The 25130-nt window shown below is 43.5% G+C and overlaps 1 protein-coding gene across 5 annotated transcripts in view; it reads right to left on the bottom strand.

Annotated features, from left to right (window-relative positions):
• arhgap21a (Rho GTPase activating protein 21a) overlaps nucleotides 1-25130 on the bottom strand; it is a gene marked incomplete at its 3' end in the record, with an annotated part of 70117 nt that overhangs the window by 29862 nt on the left and 15125 nt on the right. For 2 of the 5 annotated variants that reach the window (XM_080417815.1, XM_080417818.1), the window contains 3 exons: nucleotides 10728-10820; nucleotides 8336-8414; nucleotides 6878-6932 (listed from right to left, as the gene is read on the bottom strand). In XM_080417815.1, the coding sequence (XP_080273941.1) occupies nucleotides 6878-6932; nucleotides 8336-8414; nucleotides 10728-10820 (227 nt within the window). Of the gene's footprint in view, nucleotides 1-1702; nucleotides 1977-2060; nucleotides 2391-3686; nucleotides 3711-6877; nucleotides 6933-8335; nucleotides 8415-10727; nucleotides 10821-25130 lie in introns of those variants that run through there. The other 3 variants (XM_080417814.1, XM_080417817.1, XM_080417816.1) reach the window with 3 other exon arrangements.

Below are 25130 nucleotides of genomic sequence, written 5' to 3' on the forward strand. Positions count from 1 at the left end.
TTTTTAGCTATAACCCTTATTTTATACTTTGGCTATACAAAAATAGTGCCGCACTACGAGCTTGTAGATCTGCTATTTTTTTTATTTATCTTGCTACCGATGATGCATCATCCGGCACAGAGGAGGACACAAAGCCCTCCTCTGTGCCACGCTTTGAGCTTGTATATCTGCTATTTCTGAAAAGCCAAAGAAATCTCAAAATGACAGATTCTTTCCCGGTCTAAATGCTTTACACATGTAGACTAGTAATGTCCATGATCGGTTCAATCCATCCTCCACCCCTCCTAACTTCACTGTGTGACTCTTCACCACCCGTTGAAGCTAGAAGGTTAACAAACATTCAAATTCAAAGAAGTGTTATAATAGTTAACGAAAAGGGGGTGGGGAGGGGTGGGGGGTGTTAACTTAAAATAAGATTTAAACTAAAGTTAAAAAAATAATAAACTAAATAAAATAGTTTTATCTGGTGACATGTAATCTTTTCCAGCTTCTATAAATCAAGACTTTCCTCATAATACCTGAAAAACTAAAACTAAATAAAAAAAACTAGCCCAATTCCTAGCTAAAACTGCCACGACGTATGCACTCATAAAACTACATAAAACTGATATCAAACACCCTAACTGACAAAATGAATATATCAAAACTATAATAACTCTAGCTCAGGGCTACTCAACTTAAGATGGCTCAGGGGCCACTCAGCAAAATACCAAAAGTCCAAGGGGCCGCAAGCTAAAAATGACGGTCCTATTTTGGATTTTTCGATTTTGTAACACACACTACGCATTGTTATTGTTATAAGAAAATGTACATTTTGACATCATATTCTTTTCACTGTACCTGTTTATTTTGTGTGTATGTCCAGTGGCATCAGTTCAGCAAAAGCTAAGGTATGGCAAGGTTAGGGTTGCCAACTCCCAGAGATTGAAATAAGGGACACCTACCCTGGGCGCGCGGCAAAGCCGCGCGGCCGAAAAGAAATGGGGGTCAAACCCCCCCAAAAACCCGAAATGCATAGAAAACTATGCATTATACCTGTAACAATTGATGTTTTTTTTTTTTTTTTAATGTAGCAAACCATATATTTGAACGGAAATGTATATTTTTATCCTGTGCTTAAATTTTATTTATTTTTTTGATCATGAGGGGCCGCCAAGACGCTGCGTTGGGGCCGCATGCGGCCCGTGGGCCGCGGGTTGAGTAACGCTGCTCTAGCTCAAAGCGGACAGTAGCGACCGGTGACACGTTTGCTAAAGCAAACTATTTAATGTTGGAACTGATCAAAGCCTACTGTGTTTGTGAGATGAGGAGGTTAACTTTATCAGGAAGGCAATCAGACTCTGTCACTGAATTGATCTGTTTAAGCGACAGATGGACAACTGGATGCAGATCATAAAAACAACGCAGAGATCCAACGCTAAACAGAAAAGATAACACAAGCGGTATGGACTGCTCCAAACCAAACATTCCTCTTTTGACAGTTTCTCAATTCTCTCTCTTAGAGCGTGATACTGGATACGGGGTCACGCCGTGTAAACCAATCCAAATATAAACGGACCGAAAAGGGAAAAAGAAAAAAGCAACAGATGCCTTGGTAAGTTGGGAAATTAGGGAAAAGACATGATGGCAGGCTGCCAGGTCCAGTATAAAAACGGTGGGAGGTTTAAGCTGGTCTGGCAAGTGGGGGGGGGGGGGTACCAACCTTTGAGGAGAAGATCCGGAGACATGAGGAGGAGATGGAGACTTTGGGACATGTACGTCTGTGCCTCATGGCAATGAGATCTATCTCTGTCAGCATTACTCCAAAAGAAACTCAGCTATCGCCTATGTTCAGCTGTGCCCTCATCAAAACTCAATCAAATACAAAAGTAAAATGATAACTAAATAAAATAAAATAACTTAACATTCCCCACGTGACAATAAAACCACTTCACTGAGTCTGCTCCGGTATCGATTCTCCCATCCTTGTGCCATGCGAGCTCACTGAGTAAATGATAAGGGAGGGAGTGAAAGAGAGAGTAGGTAGGCGTGTTGTTGGACTTTAATCAATAGCGCTCCACCTGAGGTGTCGGGTTACGTTTGGACTTGAAAAGCAACAGAGACATGGCCTGCTGCCCTCTGCCAGCCAGGCACCTCCCCCTCTTTGATTGCATCAAGTCACACTGAGGGCAGATAAAAAAAGGAAAAGCACGTATACAAATCGACAGCTAACTTCCCTAGCTATGAAAGAAACACTGGAGAAACACGGAGGTCTGCTTGAAGCAGAGAATATACACTTACAGTAAATTCTGTGTAGAACCTTTTCCACAAATACAGTACATGGTTATAGAACATTTTCCACAAATACAGTACATGGTTATAGAACCTTTTACACAAATACAGTACATGGTTATAGAACCTTTTCAACAAATACAGTACATGGTTATAGAACCTTTTCCACAAATACAGTACATGGTTAAGGAAGGTGTTCTCTCACAGGGGAGGATACTGTGCATAATTCGTCACCGTCAGGTGGGAAAACCTTGTGTATGTCCGAAAGCGTTCCTTTATTATCATTATTTAAAAAAAGATTTAAAATAGTGAAAATAGCACTCACGTCGACACACTCTTGTATGATGAAGTACATTAGTCCGCATTAATTTACGGAAAAACGTAAAAAAGTTGAAATATGGACAAGGTTTCTGCCCCCCGACAGCGACGATATATCATTGGGGTTTTAGCTGACTGACGTGAAGGTGTGGGGAATATGATTACACAGCAAAAATTTGGAGTGTTCCTTTAACCACTTTCAATCCCTATTGTGGGGCACGCCATTATATATCGCTTGTCTTTGGAAAACAGCCGATTCCGCAAGCTCAAAACAAGTTGTGTTGAGACGCATTGTGAGGTTGTAGATCAGCAATTCTTCGCTGTGCAACCCTTCATGGTACTTCTGTACGATGAAAGTATAGAAATTCAGGCTTAAAATGGTTAACAACACTCTGGATTTGACTGTGTGCTACGCTGGGTGGTGGTGGTGGTGCATTGAGAACCGAAGTCTGACATCACTGCCACTAGAGGCCGCTATCCCCCCTAGGGTCACGCTATCACCCATAGGGTCATCTTAGATCGCGTCATATAAGAACTGTGTTCCGAAAATAAACAAAATCAGGCCCGGCCATTTTACTCAGCATCAGCGGACGGTGAAAAAGTCATAATTTATCCAAAGAGTAAGAAAATGAAAAGACAAATATTCAAACAGACGTTATAAGGGCTGTAAATAGTCTGCTATCTCACGATTCGATTCCGGGGTCACGATTCCCATTTTTTCCGATTCAAATTCGGAAACCCTAACCCCGATTCAGCCCAGAACTGTCCACTTCTCAAAAATGTCATTATACAAAAAAAAAAGTTAAATTGAAAATGAAAATCGATTCTGAATCGTGATTCGTATTCGAATCGATTTTTTCCTACAGCCCTAGAAGTTATTTTTTTAACACAGTTCTTATACGACGCGATCTAGGATTTCCCTATGGTATTTGTAATAGATAGAAATACTTGGGTTACCCAGGGGGGATAGCGGGGGAGTGACGTCATGACGTCGGTACTCCTATTGGGTGAGGGACGAAAAGGTTCAACTTAGGACGAGCAAGCAAGACGAGACCTGGTGAGTTATAAGTTAGTATAGGAAAGATTCCCCTCCTTACCAGAGCAGTGATATCCCTGGAAAACTGTAGTCCACGGCGCGCAGGAGGAGGAGGAGGAGGAAAGGCAAGGCGGAGGGAGAAAACACACAGAAAGAGAAAGAAAGGTGAGCGTTAAGCATGACAGAGAGAGAGAGAGAAACCAGAGGCACCGTGACACCGACGGAGGAGGAGGAGGTCACAGAGACCGGCGGAGAAGGAGGAGGCATGTTCTCTCCGGCTTTCAGCCAGGAGCTAAAAATACACAGCGTGTGTACGCTGTGTGTGTGAGAGTGGACTGAGTGCGTTGGAAGCACGAGGCGGGCAGCAGGAGAAGAGGAAGAGGAGGAAGAGGAGAGGAGGCGTGGTGGCGGACATGCCAACCTGTCCGTCAGTCAGTCAGGCCTGGGGTTGTTCTGCTGTCCTGTTAAGCGTGGATGTGCCGTGTAGTCCAACAGTACCACTATAGCATTAGTCCTACTAATACTACTGCTCGCTCACTCTCTCTCTCTCTCTCCATCTCATCAGTCTGTTTTTCTTCCTCCATCTCTTTTTCGCTCTCACTTGATGATGACACACTCTTAACTGTCAATCATACCTTCTCATCATTCCCCTCCTCCCCCTCTCCCTGGTTTCTCTGGCATTCCAACAGCAGATGCTCCACATTCACTCTTCTCCCCCTCTCTCTCTCTCCCTCCCTTTCTCTCTCCTCTGTCATCTGTAGAATCTGTTCTGCTAGCATGCTTCCATACTATCCCTCTCTCTCTCGCTCTATCTCTCTCAAGTAAACAACATGAGAGATATCAGCTGACTGCAGCTGTTCTCCCTCTGGTAGCGAAAGGCTCAGTGACTGCACACGCAGGGACGTACACACACACACACACACACACACACACACCCCTCAGCTGCAATGCTAAGTATGCAAAATGACACGCATTTTGCATCCGTGTGCCTCCGATCCATCTGCGTTTAAACCTACACTGACTCATAAACTCTGCGGCAGTTAAAGAGCCACCCTGCACGCGCTCTCTGCTATGCATCGTCAATGTACAGTATATGTAGGAAGCATCCCTCACGCTGCCTTCCACCGTTCCTTCACGCATCAACGGTTCAGAAAACGCACGACAGAGGCTCGTGCGTTGAGAAGGCCAAACAGAGGAAGAGAGAGAGAGAGGGAGAAATAGAGAGCATCAACAGAGCATGCAGTGTTCAACGCTACTGATTTTTTTCCTTGGCGGAATAGAGATGTCTTCAGACAATGGTGATGGGCCTGTCACAATTAATGCATAATTGCCTAATGGCAATTATTTGAGATAATCGCAGTTATTTCTGCATAATCATAATCGTTTCCATGTTGAGAAAAGGTTCATACATTTTCAAAAAATGGCAGATCATTTTCAGAAATGTTTTGTCCATAATACATTATTTATTTTGATCGGCCATTTATTTGTGTATTTAAGTTTTTTGCCCGTGCAATTTTTAATACAAAGCCCTAAAAGACAATTAGTCGTCAAGTGCAATGTCCTAATGGTGACAGCCCTAGTGATGGTGTGATGACTGTTATTCATGATGGTTATTCACAGCTACAGTCATCTAGTAACCATGGTGGACGTGCACAGAGTGAGCGTCCAAACAGGAAGAGAGACAGACCACTGGCACTGACGTCTCCTCCTTGTTTCACACTACACTTTGTTCTGTTCAAACCTGATTTATCGTTCGTAGCACGCCAGCGTCACACACAGAAAACAGCAGATCTACAAGTGTCGTGCAGCTTTTTGTAGATCTGCTATTTTTTTTGGTGCACCACCAAGTATAAATCAGGCATTACACGGCAGTAGAAAACTCATAAATCTAATGACAGACTAATGGCAGCTTGTCTCCTGAAAGGAAAAAAACGGCTTTACTGGTAATAAATCAATGCCTGATAAGATTATTAAGACTTTTTCCTCGTGAGGAAAACAGCTAACTGCTTCTTAGGCCCCTTGTCGTGGGTGTTCAGACGGATTCCAAAACGCCAAAAGCAACATACTGTGGCTGGTTTTTGGCGCGCTGTGGTCTAGTTATCTAGCTATGAGTGGAATTTAGCATTGCAAAAGGCGGCGGGGGCGCTTTGACTCGAGCCCACTTATTCCTAGAAAGACATGTTTGGGGAGGTCAACAGCTGTGTTGTTATCGCTCTGTGGTGGTCAGTCACGGACCCTGAAGACTCACACTCTTCCAAATGCAATCAAACACACACATAATCTGATGTTGTTGTGTCCAAAGTGTCTGGCACAGGAAGGAGTTCGGTGTCTTGCTCAAGGACACTTTGCCAGGACCCCTTACGGCAGTGGTGCTCAACCTGTGGAGGGGGTCCCCACTCCCCACATGATTTTGCTTAATGTAAGAACAGTAAACAAATCAATAGTATAGTATAAGTGCATACAGGGTATCTGCACATTTCTAAAGTGACAATTTAAGGACTTTTAAGACCTTTTTAACACCTCTAAAATGAAAAGTTATAATAATAGCCCATTACTGTAGTTCGTGAAAAGTAATCAATCAGCCTGAAAAGATTGAGAACCACTGCCTTATAGGTCCACTGTTACACTCTCAAGAGTTAAATTAACGCTCAGGAGTTTACTGTGTGTAGCTACATTATTATGGTGACAGAATTGTCTTGGTAACCCCAGCAGGCCAACCTGACAAGACAATAATCCTCTTCATGTGTCAACATCGCTGGCCGCTAATCCATGAGACGTAGAGTAAAGGAGGGTTTATACACTCTGTGTTCATTTAACTCTGAGAGTGTAAAGATGGACCCGTTTTTTTTTTACTATTTCAAATGATTTCAAGATTTTACAAAATGTTTCAAAAATAGCCGATCCACAAGCCCAGAAAGTATAAAATAGAGTTAAAGTGGTTAAACCCCTAAAGTGGAACCCCCTTTAGGACCCCTGGGGATCCCCCGACCTTTAGAGAACCCCTGCCTAAGTGCCTTGGGGAGCTCAGCACGGTGAATGATGGCTCCCTCTCTGTGGGTCTATGAGCCACAGATAGTACTGTGGGTCTATGAGCATTAAATAGACCACCGGAAACCTAGCTGATTGATATTACTGTGGCATACATAGCCACAGAGACAAACTGGTCACACTCCCTCCACATGAAGCCTGGTGAGAATTGAAACTAAAGTACTGGAGAGCAACGCAATGTTTGTTGATGAGCCGCTTTCTTACCAACTGCAAAATGTCCTCATCCTTTGGCATCACGCACAGCTCCAGCGAATCAGCACTGTTGGATGTATGAGAGAGAGACAGAGAGAGAGAGAGAGAGTTTTGATTGATTGATTGATTGATTGATTGATTGAATGATGTACTTTATAGTAAGACATGTGAACAGTACATGACAGTACATAACAGTACATGGAATCATGATGACATATAAGAGACAGACAGATATACACACTACTATACAGAATGTCATACAATCAGTTTACAGGTTACTGGTATGAAAAGTGAAAAAAATATGTACAAAAGAAGAAAGAGAGAGGGGAGGTAGGGGGGTAGGTTAGGTTAGGACATGGGGTAGGTTAGGACTTGGACAGGGGCCATTTTTGAATTGAGAGAGAGAGAGAGAGAGAGAGAGAGAGAGAGAGAGAGAGAGAGAGAGAGAGAGAGAGAGAGAGAGAGAGAGAGAGAGAGAGAGAGAGAGAGAGAGAGAGAGAGAGAGAGAGAGAGAGAGAGAGAGAGAGAGAGAGAGACAGACAGACAGACAGGGAAAGAGAGAGAGACAGAGAGAAGGTGAGTGAGCAATACGCTAGACTAGAGGTTCCCAAACTTTTTAGCTCGAGACCCAAAAGAGAAATTTGATGTCTCCCTGGGAACCCAAACTAGTGAAAATGGCAGATCTACAAGCTCACAACGTGTCGCATAAATTTTGAATAGTTTGAATAATGATTAATAAAAACGTTTAAGACGTTTATTAATTTATTTTTTAAGGAATTTCAGATTTTTCTTTGCTTTCTTTCAATGTTTGATCGGCTAAAAATGTGTGGCTTTCTTAAAAAAAAAAAAAAAGACCCACAAATGTGTCCCGACCCAGTGTTTGGGAAACACTGTGTTAGACAAACAGAGCAAAAGAGACAGACAGGGCAAAGAAATTGGAATACATGAGTCAAAAAGGGGCCTTTCCAACGTGTCTACAGAAATGATAATCTGGGTCACAATGGTGGGTCTTTACTGAATATAATCAATGTTAACAGATGGTGAAATAAAATGGGTGTGGTGAATAAAATGAGTGTGAACAGAATGACAACGCTTGAAACTCTAAAACATATGCTGCCACAACACAAGGACTACTAATAAGGAAATTCCCTGGAAAATCTGTGCGTGTTTTCCCCTGTTGAGTTTTCCTCTTTGACAGATTCTAGTATTAAGCCTAAAATTAGGCGTTCAGGTGGTGGGCGTCTTCTTGGAGAAACTGTGATTCCTTTGTTGAATGATTGTGAAACAGTCGATCATAAAGAAGTGTACATATCGTTGCTGTCGATCAGAAACCTCTTATTTTTACTTTTTGTGTTTCGAGCTTGTAGATCTGCTACTTCTGAATTTTAATCCTGACATATGAGGTTTCCACCTGACAGAGACGATATATTGTCTGTGTGTTAAGTGAATCTAGACAGAAGGAGCCCTTACCTGTTCTGGATCAAGGCGATGACTTGGGAGTAAGTCTTGCCAATAATGCTCTCTCCATTCACCTTCACAATGCGGTCCCCTGGGGAGAGAATTCACAAAAGAATTAACGTCCCAGATCAGATGTTTTACCGACAACACGACCACATAAAGCCTCGGTTATACTTAGTTGCGTGCCGGTGTCGTGCTCGGGTAAATAGCAGATCTACAAGCTCACAACGCGTCACGAACGTGACGCGTTGTATATCTGCTATTTACGGCATGCAACACCAGCACGCAACTAAGCATACATCGGGCTTTAACAGTTACTGTAGGAGGTTTGTTTGCCTTGCTTTTTCATCTTCCAAGTCAAAGTGTCCTGATATCCTTAAATAAGAATTTTAAAAAAGAGCCTCGATTCAGCCCCACATCCATTCTGCGCTTCGGCTAGAATCCTGTCAATGAGCTCCCCAACCGTCTTGGAATGAGGACCATTTCCCCCGCTGCCTGCGCAAGGAAGACAGATCTGTGCCCCGAATCTCACGAGACGACACGGAACACAAGAATCTCAAACGCCCAAAAATGCTTGTTGTTTACAGACGGGACCCTGCGTCCCCTGCACCCATTCAATCAAGTCTTCTATAGATGGCCATCTTTTACAGGAAGACAGGAGATCGGGGTGGGGGGAGAGGAGAGAAACCAGATAATTGTGGGAAAAACGGTGTACTCCCCTGTCCCGAGAGAGCGGGGAGCAGAGATAAAAGCAGAAAGGAGAGAGAGAGAGAGTTGGAAGACTTGTCTCGGCCACTTAGCATTTCCTGTAGCGCACTGCGCTAACCTGGCACCAACACTGACAGTACGGTGCAGCTGGGGCCAGGGTTTTAGTTACCGCAGTGTCATTCCCATTTGAAACAAAGGAGACCGGACACACATGGAAGGGAACTGAATAATTTCTATGTCAGCCGCAGGGCCCCTTCAGGCACCCCCTGGAAGTTGTTGGACACAGGTGGGTTAGAGACCAGGAAAACGTGAGACCAGGAAAACTTACTATACCAAAAGATACTCCAAAATGCTGACTCTTTACTGGCGCTGAGAACATCTTAACCCATTAAAACCGGGAAAGATTTGAGCTATATATCGTCTCTGTCGGGTGGAAACCTCATATGTCCAAAACTGTAACTTTTAAGGATAAAAAACAAAACAAAAGTCGCAGATCTACAAGCTCAAAACGCGTCGCTTTGCAGTGTGTTTTGAGCTTGTGGATCTGCTACTTTTGATCCTTTTGTGTGACGCTGTAGTATGATCAAGTAGGGCGTTAATTTACAAAAAAAAACACAAAAAGTTGAAAATGGAAAATGGAGATACAAGGTTTCTGCCCGACACCGACGATATATAGCAACACAGGTTTTTCAGAAAACTGTTGAAAAGACGTCGGCCATCAGGTCTTAATGGGTATATGGAAACAAAAATGAACGAGAAAAAAAAAGGAAAACATCCAATGTTTTTGTCTCATGTGAAACATGTCTTCTAACCTGAAAGGAATTCCACCCCTCCAGCTCCACCCCCTTTTTATGTTATTATTTAAAGTTATTTTAAACTTCTCAAACCTTAAGACATGATTCACGTACGGTAAGTGAGAGTCAGAATGAACCGTGGGGGATTTACAGAGTGGAGGGCCGGGGTTAGAACAACAACCTCCAGTTTATGATGTAACTTCCATACTTGTTTTGACTGGCCGCCTTTACTAAAGAAAGACTTAACTATGGAGAAATCCTGGCATCAAACAACAATATTAATCATACCATTTACCGTTTATCAGCAGGAGTGTGACTGGCACGGCCTCCGCAGGAACTGTGTGTGTGTGGGTGTGTGTGTGCGTGTGCACGTACACCTGTGTGTACACACATTCTTGACTCAGAGTGGTGCTTTAATTCACCGTCTGTGCGTATTGTCTGTATTTATTCTTTGTGTGTGTGTGTGTGTGTGTGTGTGTGTGTGTGTGTGTGTGTGTGTGTGTGTGTGTGTGTGTGTGTGTGTGTGTGTGTGTGTGTGTATGCGTGTATTACTCTATTTGTGAAGGCCAAATGTCCCCGCAAGTATAGTAGAATTAGAGAAATAGACATTTTGTGAGGACCATTTTCCTTGTACTACACCAATACTTAGTTGTGTGCCGCGTCATGCACCAAAAATGGCCTTGTAGAGCTTGTAGATCGGCTATTTGTTTGTTTAGCTTTAGTTTTTTATGGCATTCGTGAAATTGCCATCTTAAAACGCTGATGTCCTCACAAGAATAGTAACCTGTGTGTGTGTGTGTGTGTGTGTGTGTGTGTGTGTGTGTGTGTGTGTGTGTGTGTGTGTGTGTGTGTGTGTGTGTGTGTGTGTGTGTGTGTGTGTGTGTGTGTGTGTGTGTGTGTACCTGTACAGAGTCCAGCTCCATGGGCGGGGCCTCCCTCTTTCACTTGCTTGACAAAGATGGTGTCCATTGGCTCCAGGCGGTTACGCTGTCGCCCTGGCAACGAGAGAGAGAGAGAGAGAGCACATGCACACAGGTGATTGGTCACACACACGTCAGGAAGCAGTGTTGCCATGTCTGCTTATTAGAAGCCAGTTTGGGCTTGTTTTTCTGTGTAAAGTCGCTTGTAAATATTGGTGGTTGTGGGTTGTGCTTTTTTTTGGGTCTAGTTTCTAAAGTGTAGTTGCTTATTTGGGCCTGCTTCCTAATGTTGTTTAAATCAAACATTTTCATGTCAAGGACCCCTCAATTTCATATGTATGTATTTTTTCCACAGACCCAATTTCTTTGTGCCAGAGTCCGCCACAAAAATATTCCTAATTTGTTTCCAAGATTCTTTTGAAAATAGCAGATCTACAAGCTCACAACGCATTGTGATCTTGTTCATCAGCATTGGGTGGAGGTGATCCTGTATATCAGGATTGGGTGGAGGTGATCTTGTAGATCAGGTGGAGGTCAGGGCGATGCTGACAGTGTGGGGGACAGACATTGGGTGGATGGAGCTCAGGGTCATGCTGACGGGGCTCCATGCAGCCAGACCACAGGGGAGTTGGGTTTCATGTGCCACGCCAGCACCATGCCATCATGGTGTCATGCTGTAGGCACCCAGCACACAGAGACATGGGGAGGGGGGTGGCCGACTAATTTCACTAGTGTGAGTGTGTGTATATGTGTACCTGAGAGAGGGAGAGAGAACTGGCGTGCACATGTATCAGAGATAAATAAAAATAACCACAGAGTATCTATGTTATATATATTTATATAATATATTTGCATGCCTGTGTGTGGAATTCTGGCTTAATAATAATAATAATAATAATAATAACTAAAACTGAAAGATGAAACTAAACTCTAAAGCTAAACTGAAACCAAATACCAATGTGATAAACTAAACTCTAAAGCTAAACTGAAACCAAATACCAATGTGATAAACTAAACTCTAAAGCTTAACTGAAACCAAATACCAATGTGATAAACTAAACTCTAAAGCTAAACTAAAACCAAATACCAATATGATAAACTAAGTGAGGTAATGAATATTTCAAAACTAAAATAACTGTGGTGTGTATATTGGTAAGAGAGAGAAACGTGGAAAGGTTGAGAATTTCTGAGAACTCAGATTAGTCGTGACGCAATCCCTTCACTCAGTGTGGCTGCCATTCTCTTTTCTCTCTCTCACCCCCTCTCCCTATAAAACGGAGCTTTAACTTAAATCTTAGGACCAGCCATTTTCTTCATGCAACACATATGTAAGTTTCACCTTTCTCAGAGCCTATTGTCGACATTGCTTTGAAGCATTTTGTCACTGAACAGTTTTGGCTACAGGTATGTCCAGGCACGCTCGCTCTCTTGTTGAAACCAATGCTCGACCACGATGACCGTTCTGAGCGTTTCCAGGAAAATGTTATTCCGCCAGTACATTCCGGGAAAATTAATAGGAAGCTTTCCGTAAAATGTCGAACACCAAAACTTCTGCCACACAAGATCAGTGCCCGGATTTCAATATTTCCACTATACGTCCTGCACTTTGGCTATGTGAAAACGGGGTAATACTTGCTGCTCTATGATGTTCTCTCAAAAACATTACCAGGCATTTTAGTCGTGTTAGTAGTGTGTGTGTGTGTGTGTGTGTGTGTGTGTGTGTGTGTGTGTGTGTGTGTGTGTGTGTGTGTGTGTGTGTGTGTGTGTGTGTGTGTGTGTGTCATGTCAAGGACCCCTAAATTAATGTGTATATAATAATAATGTGTGTTTTCAGCAGAGGTTGACACAGCTAAACACATTAACAGGTCAGACTAAATCTCCTCTCCTTCTCATGACAATAATGATAAGTGTATCTGGCACATTGTGCCACACGCACTCCTACGGCCCTCTTGTGGCTCAAGGTGTCACTGCAGAGCCTTACAGGCAGGTGTCTTGGTTTATCTCATGTGTGGCGACCAACATCTTAATATGCCAAGTCTTAATATGCAATTTGTGAAACAGCGTGAAAGGAGCCCCCCCACACACTAGCGTTGTGTTTCACAAACAATTGGCACAATATGTGGAATTAGGATGTTTTGGTAGCCACACAGCCAGTTGAAGAATGCATAACATTTTGGAGAAAGTCGGCCATACCAGCACTCACAAAAAAAGGATAGTAATTTTGTATTTTAAAACAAAATGCCCAGAGGGTTAACCTTTGCTTTTATGAAATAGCTGAGATGTTCTTTTGTTCCGTCTGTCTGTTGCTGATTTTCTATTGTTTCCTGGTGCTCTTTATTCAGCGAATGCCAGGTATCACACATCGATCTGACGCACATTGACTTGCCTATGTTATTTTAAGATTAAAGAGTATTTGAAGTGGTTAAACTAGCAATAGAAATAGAATACATGTTCAATCTTCCAGAAAATCCTAAGGACACATCCATGCAGCCAATGTGTGTCTTTGTCAAAGTGTCCTAAAAAAAAGAACATCACCGAACAGCTCTCTGACTGTTAACCTGTGAAGTGAAGGAGAGGGTGCCACTGCCAGCTGCTGTAGATGCCCAAAATGTAAACAGGTGCAAATTGTTATGAGCCAGCAGAGGGCGGTAGAAGACACAAAATAACTGACTTGTTATCACCCAGTCCTGACTATCAGTGTAATAGGGTTCACCACTTTCAATCTGGCTTCTCTATTGTGGTCATGTCACAATAGGCAACATGACCAAAACATTTTTAAGAAAAAACTAAGAAAGAAAGAAAGCAAAATAGCAGAAATATCAAAAGCTCATACATTGTTCGTAAGATTATTTGGGGATATTCTCTCGCTCTCCCTCCCTCTCTTCCCTGTCTGTGCTGTTGGGGACATTCCCAATCCAGAGCCAATCTCTGACTTCGTTCTAAAACTCTGCAACAACAAACTGGATTCTGGAAGTTCTCCGGGCTCACAGCTGGATGAAGGGAGGATTAAATGTGGGAACGTATACAGCTTTGGATATTCTAATGTCCCCCGACTGCCTTACCGAAGCGTAAAAGACAGAATGGATTAACCAAAAAAAAAAAACCCACACAACAGCACGTGTCGTGCGAACACTGGCTCGTTCCAAAACCCAGGATGACGGTTGAAAAGACCACAGCTGCTCTCAGGCCCCTGGCTTTGGGGCAAATGTCACCCTGGATGCGGACATGGCACTAAATACAGCATTGTTGTAGACGTTAATCCAGAAAAGTGCACCTGGCATCTGGTGGACGGACGCCTGAGCCAGACCTGGGACAAATAAGATTAGCGAAGGAACTTCCAAACACGTCTTTGGAGGGTTTGCTTCTTTCTCACACCCAGGGTTTACCGTTTCACCACTTGTTCTGCCTGTCATGTAAGTTGTTCTGTCGTTGCTAATCCTATCATCTGGCACCGGAGGCACCGTGAAGACATATTTCATGCACAGTTTGACCCTGGTCTGGCTGCACAGTGTACTGTACAGTATAAGTATCACAATGCTGGGCAGAATTCCCAAAAATAAAACATTTTGGAGTGCTGGAGGATTATCTAAAACAGGGGTCTTCAACGTTTTTCAGGCCAAGGGCCCCTTAGCTGAGAGAGATGAAGCAGGGACCCCCCACTACATGCATTATATTGTAAAAATAGTTTTACAGATTTTTCATAGATTACATAGATAGCTTCATAGACTTGTTTGACAGCACTATCATCAGTGTTGTGTAAATTCACGTTTTTTGTTTGTTTGTTTGTTTGCACAATCTTTTCTATGAATACGTTTGATTCATGTTATGTTGGATTTCAGACATTTAACCACTTAAACCCTCAATACGTAGTAAACTAGCTTGAACAATTGCTTGATCTGTAAGCTCACAACACGAGCTTGTAGATTTGCCATCTACGGTGCGTGACGACCTGGACGCAACCAAGTACAGCATAAATAATGCTTGAGTGTCAGCGCGCCTCTACGGTACAGACCCCTAACAAGCTCTTCTTGGCCGTGGGCCCTGGCCTGCACAGCTGGGCCCGGCTGTGTGGGCCCTGGCTCCCGGCCTCTGTCTCTCCTGGTGTTTTGGGGTTTAGATAATGTTATTCTACAGAGGGCTGGGCCCGCTGCCCGCACACTGCATCAACTCTCCGCCTTACCGCAACCTAACCATCTATCGCCACCTTCCCGTCTATTCATCTCTGTCATTATGCACACAAACATAGATGCTCTGTGGTCACATATGGATGTGTGCATGGCTGTAAGGGGGGAGAGGAGGGGGTGGCTGTGTGCATGGATGAAAGGGGGGGTTCAGAGGGGGGAGCAAGAGCATGTGCATGACAGAGAGAGATGCGTAGGATCACGGAACTGAGGGGGGAAGGAACTACGTGTGCTTTTCTCCAACTTCCCCAACACATCAAACACTGCACGGCATTGGTAACACCTGTGAAGGAAGTAAGGAAGAGGCCCAATTTCTTTCCAATATGGCTGCTGTGCATAGAGCCTATTCCCTTTATCACTCTCCCACTCTCAGCTTTCCATCTGCCTGTCTCAAAGAAAAAGAAAACGGCCCAATGTCTCCTTTTGAAAACTGCTTTTGAAAACACTTGGACAGTAAACACCCGAGTAAAAAAATACCTCCTTCCCCCCTTGATGTTGTAACCCCTGTCAAGGCCAAACCCCTGGTAGCTGTGTAAACATGGACGTGTCAGTCTAGTTGGATGGACAGGTTTCATTCTACTAATCAGTGCACTCCGTTAACAGATCCTGTTCAGATGTCAGTCACTTGTAGCTGACAGTGCAGAAGGTGTGTGTCAATATGGCTTAGGCCAGTGGTTCTCAAACTTTTTCATGTTAAGGACCCCCAAATTCATATATATTTGGCCGCGGACCCCCATCAGAAAAAGTTTTTTTTGGCCAGGGACCCCCAGAAGAGAAGATTTATGTTAAAAGAAATTCAGAATTATTCAACGACGACCTTAGCTGCGTGTCACTCCCTGTCTCTCTCTCCCCGTTTCCAGTCATTCTCTACTATACTAGTAATAGTAGTTAACTATTAAAGATATATAATTACAATTCAATATAAAACAAAAATATATACATAGAATATTAAATACATATTTAAAAGAATATTACAAAATATACAAAATAATCAAATTATTAAATATTAGATTATTAAATATTAACATTTATTATATCTTTGGCTACAGAATGTGCCTCGGCACACCGTTTGGGAACCGCTGGCTTAAACGTCTGTCACCGCTGACAACAGCACATCAGATTAGCAACGACAATTCTGATTGGACAACTGCTTTATCATGGCCTCTGCTGATTGGATGGGTCTACATAACATGTAAACATATGCCATGTGTGCGATTACGTGTACCTCTCACACACACGTGTGTGTGTGTGTGTGTGTGTGTGTGTGTGTGTGTGTGTGTGTGTGTGTGTGTGTGCGTGCACACACACACACACACACACACTCATCTCCATGTACAAACAACAAGCCCCGAGGGGCTGACATTCCTGAAGGCCTGCAACGGTCATTAGTGTGTGTGTGTGTGTGTGTGTGTGTGTGTGTGTGTGTGTGTGTGTGTGTGTGTGTGTGTGTGTGTGTGTGTGTTACTATACTTGTGAGGACCAAATGTCCCTACAAGTATATTAGAAATATGATAAATTGTTGTTGTGAGGAACCATTTTCCTAGTCCTCAAAAAGTGTTGTTTTATGATTGAAAAAATGATCTTTAGATCATTTACAATTAGAAAAAGATTCAGGTTGGGGTTAGGATTAGGATTAGACATTTAGAGTTTAGTTTTAGGGGTTAGAGATAGAGTTATGCCTGATTTAAACCTAGTTACGCGCTTGTGTCGTGCCCCGGAAAATAGACGATCTGTGACACGTTGTGCTTGTAGATCGGCAATTCTTTCAACTTTAGGCTTAGGGTAAAGAAAAAGGCCAACAATTTCAAAAATGTCATTAATAATATTTGTGATGTCCTCACAAGTATAATAATACAAACCTGTGTGTGTGTGTAAACAAGTCACTCTGTGACAGCTCTGACCCAGGAGTCAGACATGCCAAAGCCCTAACGTGACGGACACCATTAAAACATCCGCCTGCTTGTCAGTGACACACACACACACACACACACACACACACACACACACACACACACACACACACACACACACACACACACACACACACACACACACACACACACACACACACACACACACACACACACACACACACACACACACACACACACACACACACACACACACACGAGACAGCTGGTGCACTTTTCCACACTATAGGGACAGGAAGGTAGTAGTACTTGCGTATTTTCCGTCACATTTTTTCTAAGAACTCCAAATTCCAAAACCCACCCAGCTGGGAAATGGGAGATTCAGTTATGGGGGGAAAATGGAATGTTTCACCGCTCAGTATTTTAAAAACAAAACTCTAAGGCAGTGGTTCCCAAAATGGTCCAGATCTGCCTTGAGATTTTGTGACAAACGGTGTTAATTTCGTCGACTAAAACTATGACGGAAAGTGTTCATTGACTACCTACTTTCACTTTGAATTCGTAGAAAATAGTGTGTGCGTTTTTATTCAAACTAGAGGTTCGGTCCGCTACGCGCCCCTCACACCTTCGTCGCACCGCCAATCCGACTGATATGCCCATATATGGAGATCTCTGTATCTGTCGGTACTTGTCCCTTTTACGCCCATATATGGACATCCCTGATGTCAACAGTATATGACCATATATGAGCATGCCCCCTTCTGTGCCCATATAGGGAGCTGAGTGATTTGTTTGGATGCCATGACGGCACATGACGGTTAGACAACACACTCCATATTTGGGCGTAGCTGCATTGGGAACTCCTTATATGGTTATGGCCCGCCCATCCACATAATCAGATCTCTTGATACTGAATCAAGCAACTTAAAAACTGTCTGGGTTGCTGACTGGCTTGCTCATAAAAGCCTGAGTAGACGTTAAAATGACCCCAAACATGTTTGAAAGTGATATATCCCTTTAATGTAGCATCACAATCATTTAACCACTTTATCCATTTATACGTTGGCTATTCAAAATCTACAAGCTCACAGCGTGTCATTTCGTGCCAGGCAGTGAGCTTGTACATCTGCTATTTTTGAATTGACACTTCTGAATACATATATATTTTTTATATAAATCTTCTCTTCCCTGGCACAAAACATTTTCAAATGGGGGGGGTCCACGGCAAAATATATATAAATTTGGGGGTCCTTGACATGGGAAAAAGTTTGAGAACTATACTGTGATAGCGGGGTAAATGTCAGTACAACTTTACAGCTGTATCTATCCATAGTCAGTGAGTAACAACAAGCTGATGGGAACTAAAGCTGGAGAAGTGAGGAGTCAAGAACTCATGGCATGTAAAGCAAAGGGGAAAACAGAGTGAGAGAGAGAGAGAGAGAGAGAGAGAGAGAGAGAGAGAGAGAGAGAGAGAGAGAGAGAGAGAGAGAGAGAGAGAGAGAGAGAGAGAGAGAGAGAGAGAGTTACGAGAAGGAGAAAGCATTTTGAGGGATGAGTGAGTTGGACACAACGTTGCAAAAGAAGGTGGAGTGTTTTTAAAGGTCACAAGAGAATACTGGGGAATTCTATTTGCTTGTGCTCCAGGCTCCCACTGCAACCATCATGGAGGCTTGACCACAATCTGACCAAGAAGGAGAAAAAAAAAGTCTAAACTAAAGCCAATATCTTCAGCGAGAAGTTTCACACAGAACGAAGAACAAATATTTGAACAGATGCAGGGACTTTTATATTTTCCCTTCTTCTTCTTGTTGCTGCCTTGAAGCACCAGCAGTCTAATGCAACACAGCTCATTTGTGTGTTCCCCTTCAACAGCTGACTAAAATACACAGCCAAAGAGACAGAGAGACAGAGAGACAGAGAGATAGAGACAGAGAGACAGAGAGACAGAGAGACAGAGAGACAGAGAGACAAAGAGATAGAGAGACAGAGAGACAAAGAGATAGAGACGGAGAGAGACAGAGAGACAGATGGAGAGACAGACGGCGAGAGACAGAGAGACAGACGGAGAGAGACAGAGAGACAGAGAGACAGAGAGACAAAGAGATAGAGACGGAGAGAGACAGAGAGACAGATGGAGAGACAGACGGCGAGAGACAGAGAGACAGACGGAGAGAGACAGAGAGACAGATACATAGAGACATAGAGAGACAGAGAGATAGACAGACAGAGAGAGACAGACAGACGGAGAGAGAGACATAGAGAGACAGACAGACAGAGAAAGACAGAGAGAGAGACACACAGAGAGACAAAGACAGACAGACAGACAGACAGACAGACAGACAGACAGACAGACAGACAGACAGACAGACAGACAGACAGACAGACAGAGAGGGAGAGACAAAGAGACAGAGAGAGAAGTAGAAAAATGGAAGACCAGAGAGAGAAGTGAGAGAAGTCGGGTAGAGACAGCGAGAGAGAACGATTTGAAATAACAAACACTCGTTGTGTACACAACCGCTGTGAAAGGAAATAAACGGTTGCATACTTGACACAAACGCATATACACACACAATTCCAAGTCCATGTTTAGATCGCAATGAGCTTGAGCTCAATTGAGTGTGTGTGTGCGTGTGTGTGTGTACATATGCACATACTATGTGTGCTTAAACTGTGCATGTGCATGTGTATTTGCATGTGTGCGTTTCTGTAGGGTATGAAGCATTTCCAGTGGCAACACCCAGCTAGTCAACATGCGGTCAGCAGTCTCCCCCCCCCAGCCTCATGTTGGCCCATCATCAAGCACATACACTGCAGTGCAGCTTACTGAGGGGATGGATGGCAACACAGCACAGCCCAGTACAGCCCCTCCAGGACAGCACTTCTTAGACCCCCAAATTAATGGATTTGTCCGCACAGACCCCCCATCTGAAAATATTCTGTGCCAGGGACCCCCCCCCCCCCCCCCCATACAAGATTTCTTTTTTTCCCCCGGCTAAATCCCGTTGGGGTCGCCACGCCACAATTATGACAGGCCTACTTAAGTTGTTGTGCTTTTTTCGGATTTGGAGTCAGCTGGTGTGGAATTTTCCAGGTGGTCCCCAGCTAAATGATAAAGAGTTGGTAACCAAATGAACCCTTATTAGGTAGATCTTTAACTCTTGAGAGTGTAAAATGAAACCAAATGGACCCTTACAGGTTTCATTGGTTTCATTTTACGCTCTCAAGAGTTAAATTATTGTTAAATATCTGCATTACTTAATTAAACATGTTTTATTTTGATCATCGTTTGCCTGTTATCTCTCCTATGGTGCCAACATCAATACAGCATGGAATTGTGGTAGTCTTGGGTCTGAGAGTCTAAATCTCATCAAACGGTGGTCCGTGGCTCAAATGCTGAATAAATAATAAATAATGTTAGAGGAAAACATCTCTAACGCGAGGCCAGGCTGCCGTCAGTGTGATCATCTGACATGTTAGGCTCTTCTAAACAACAACTTAACCATCACAGAACAGGTAATGTCTTGCCTGTGACACCGCTTACAAGACGAGACTAGTTACACAAGCTCGCCATTACCACCCCAAAAATGTTTGGGGTCTACTCAGGCTTTTGTGAGCACCCCAGAAAGTTTTTTAAGTTGCTTGGTTCAGTATTTAGATATTTGATATTCATTTTATCTGACACTTCCTATACAAACCCATTGTCACTTCAAACTTCAAAACTTTAACCATGGTAGATTTATCGAAAACATCCGTCCTTGGATCTGGTGACTGATGTTGTCCTTCTAATGCGTGAGGGGGCCATGTTTTTTCAATCACTTGTTAAAATATCTGTTTTCTTTCTTTCATTCCCCCTCCCCAAATTATAAAAAATAAATGAAAATAACACTTATCTTTGTTTGCATAAAATGACCCAGAATTCACTCTATCCCATTATAAAACAGTGAAAACTTCACTACAATAGCAGGAAGCACTTGGAAACTGAAACCGACTCTCATACATGAGACTATAGCGTGATTTATACTTAGTTGCGTGCCGGTACAGCGCACCAGAAAATAGGCGATCTACAAGCTCATAACTCATCGTGCTGTGGTGGGTTGTGTGCTTGTAGATCGCCTATTTTCAATGTGTAACAACCGCAGCGCAACTTACAGTAAGTACAATGGGGCTTTATCAGTGACACTTGAAACTTGAGTCACAGACCTTCACTGAAACCTTTTTTTTGTGTGTGTGCAAGTGTTACTTTAAGCTGTGCACCTGCAGGGAAAGTTATCACATTTCTGAGACGTATAGGTGTCCTGCAGCACCTGTCAGCATGCAGGACAGAGATATGAGAGGTACTGGGATTTATGGCAGGTCGTAAATAGGTCCAGTCAGAGCCTGTTCGAGGCAGGGGGTTATTATTCACCTATTATTATCAACCGAGTGCTGTGTGCATATCAACATTCCACATATTCAGTATAGGATGTATAAAGCCACCCACACACACACACACACACACACACACACACACACACACACACACACACACACACACACACACACACACACACACACACACACACACACACACACACACACACACAATGCAAGTTATTCAAGACTTAAATTAAAACTATTAGAATTACACTGAGAAAATTACACACACGCAGTTTATATTAAAAAAGACAAAAGTAAGTAAGACGCAGAAGGGTTTCCTCATGCCACAAGAAGAGGCCCCTGTGTGTGTGTTTGTGTGTGTGCTTAAGCACGAGCGCGTGCGTGCGTGTGAGCGTGCACACACGCGCGTGTGTGTGTGAGGGGGTGGTGATGGTCAGGGACACTTGGGTACGATGGGGGGGGCTTACAGGAATCTAGCACCGCTCCAGGCAGTTTCCCGTTGAATGACCCCTCCCCCTCCTCCCTTCAGTACTTCAAGGTTCATCATTTATCCTCTTTTTTTGTCTGCTCACATAACTATCATCTGAGTCACACAGCAGGACCAGTCGGCAGACCCCCCCCCTGTTGATTCTAGGACAATGACTTCAACAACTGTAGATCATTCGACCTCTATTCTGGTGACAAATAAAAAGGTGATGATAGTACAGTATACTATAGGAGCTCTAACGGCCAAATCAATAGAATTATAGAGACGGTGCAGGTCTCGTTTTACCGCTGCGTCACGCTAATCAATGTTTATGACAGTTCTGCTGAGAAAGCAGAAATGGTATAGCGTTTGGTGCTACAAGTGTGCCAAGATTTTGATATAGTGCCGTCTGGATGGTTATGAGCTGTACTGTGAGTTCAGTGTACTGTACACATCGACACTATGTTCCCCCAGTGACAAATATAACATAAACAAAAAGATTCATATCTGTGTGATGGACGTGCAGGGAAGAATGAAACTGACACAAGACATTTTCAGATGGGGGTTTCCTTGACATGAAAAAGTTTGAGAACCCACTGCTATACAGGACATACGAGCAGCTACTTATATACTAATCTCTCAAGACAGATTCAGAGCTCCGCAGCTGAATCTGTCGGCAACTATACCGTTACAGCGTGTAGAGTTTGTTGTTAGTAGGAATGAAAACAAAGACGCACCACAGGAAGAGGAGGGCTCAAGGCGAGTGAACGGGCCGACATCCGGTCTCTACACGCGATCGCGGATTGTGCCCCCACGACTTATTTTTTTTTCTTTGCTGATGGGTTCCCAGATTGGTTATATACCAAAACAGACACATACAGTATAGAGTCTATGCGCGTGACATCATCGTACCCGGAAGTTATGCGGGAACGCCTACTGAGTGGCAAGAAAAGTCCTATCTGATTGTATTAAACAACATAAAGTCAAACATGGCAGCTGTACGGAAAGCTTGGATTATCCACTTTCTATCTGCAAAGTTTTTGTTTCATAAAAATCCACCGTAGATATGTTATGAGCTACTTTCTGTCAATAAATTCCATGCAGGTGATTATTTTTCTAAGTGTCAGAGTTAGGAAGCGCTCGTTTTTCTATAACGCAACGTCGTGCTGCCTCCTGTAATCATGTGCCATTTAGAAACAGGCGGTACGCAGGAACGTTGAGTGATTTCCAACGAGCGCTTCCAAACTCCAACGCACCATGCTGTTCAATGTTTTAGATGAGGGGGGCGTGTCCCCCAGCGGAAAAGTGACGCATGTGCATAGTACTCTCTACATGTGTGATGCGGTTACAGAGACTGCATGCAGACTTCTTCACAGGGAGCTGCAGATGGAGGCTAAACAGTGGTTCCCTCTCCCCTGCTGACTGCCATGCAGTGCTGCTGGCCTGGCTGCGGACGTGAGCGGAATGGAGATTCGAGGGAGGGACTCCGAGGTCTTTGCCAGGCTCACAGCGCCCACAGCCTCTTTGCCACTGTCGCAGAACGGACTCACGGCTCTGTACTGTATGTACATCAGTGGTTCTCTCAACCAGTGGTCCGGGGACCACCAGTGGTCCTTGAGGGGGTTCCAGGTGGTCCCCAGCTAAATGATGGAGAGTTGGCAACCAAATGGACCCTTATTAGGTAGATCTTTAACTCTTGAGAGCGTAAAATGAAACCAAATGGACCCTTACGGGTCCATTTGGTTTCATTTTACGCTCTCGAGTTAAATTACTGTTAAACATCTGCATTACTTCATTTAGAAGAAGTCTACACAATTACAGAATGTAGAATAATTGTTATTTTGATCAACGTTTGCCTGTCGTCTCTCCTATGGTACCAACATCAATACAGCATGGAATTGTGGACAAAATCTTATCAAACGACACCGAAATATTCTAAGTCTTGGGTCTGAGAGGCTAAATCTCATCAAAAGGTGAATCCGTGGCTCAAATGGCGAATAAATAATGGACCTTGAAATGAAAAGGGTTGAATACCACTGCTGTATGTAGATCACTGTGGAGGATCGCACTGCCTGCCCGATTAGCTGACTGGCTGCTAAACGCTGCAGGGAACACAACCTGATCCACAGCATCCCGTTTTATCTTACTGCAGTGAATTCCTTTCCCTGCCCTGGTGCAAAACGGCACTTTTTGCATAGCGTTGCTATGTCGGGCAGAAAACCTCCGTATTTTAACCTTTTGCGTTTTCGTAAATTAACTTGAACACTCTACAGCGTCACACTAAACAAGTGTCAAACGCAGCAGATCCACAAGCTCGAAACACAGTGCGAAACACGGCGCGAAGCGGCACGTTTCGAGCTTGTGGATCTGCTGCTTTTGCTATTTTTGAATTTGAATCCTGAAAAGTAACAGTTTTGGACATATTATGTCCAAAACAGTTACTTTTCAGGATTCAAATTCATATTATGAGGTTTCCACCGAACAGAGACGAGGCTACCAATGACAATATATAGCTGTGTACTGGCACAAATATTTATAAAGTGGTACATGAGTATTTCATTTCATTTAATCCAGAGTGACGTACAATGAGTGAGCAAGTAGACTGTTTAATTGACACTGAATGACGGGACTCGTCGGCCATTTTTCACTGGACACATGGTGGTTTTCGATGCTTTCTAACTAGAGCCCGACCAATGCCACATTTCTGGGACCGAGTCCTATAGACCGCAGATGATGTTTTGATGGTTATTTAGTGAAAGGAATACCGGTCAATATATTTCTCTATTTCTAATGTCTAGAACAGTGGTTCGCAACCTTTTCAGACCATTACCCCCCAAAATAATCATATTTGAACTGGAGACCCCCCCCCCCCCCCGACAACCACTTATGTAGGAGTTGAGGCATTACATTTAGTTGGACTCGGTTCCACAGATAAATATTGTGAAGGCGTTGTCAGCTTGTAGATCGGCTATTTTCGCAATTCTTTCCTCTTTCTTATTATTTGACAATTTGGCCAACGTTTGACCAGTTTTTATAGTACAGTTTGATGATTACTTTTGATGTAGTAGTAGTAATGGTCTTCTTTCCCCCCCCCCCATTTTTAAGGCATTAAAAAGGTCTTAAAAGTCCTTAAATTGTCCCTTCACCGTCATCTGGGACCCCACAAAAATCATGTGGGGACCCACAGGTTGAGAACCACTGGTCTAGAACACCTTTCCGCCTTGAGACCGGCCACACTCGGTGATGAAAATCTGGGCATCAAAGCCATTTTTGACCCACGTTATGTCTTAGCGCTCACCAGTGCATCTATTTTTTTGTGGAGTGAGGACACAATGGAATAATAGGCCTAATTCATCCTAATTCCGACTGCCTATTGTGGTGACGTTAGAGGTGACACGGGGATTGATGGGAGGGTTGAATAAAGAAGGATGAAGGTAATTCAGGGGACTGTCTGTCTTTTCGTTGCTGTCGTTGCTTTTGGTGTTTTTTC

This window comes from Gymnoscopelus braueri, assembly GCF_963280865.1.
Source record: "Gymnoscopelus braueri genome assembly, chromosome: 21".
In the NCBI taxonomy this organism is placed as follows: Eukaryota; Metazoa; Chordata; class Actinopteri; order Myctophiformes; family Myctophidae; genus Gymnoscopelus; species Gymnoscopelus braueri.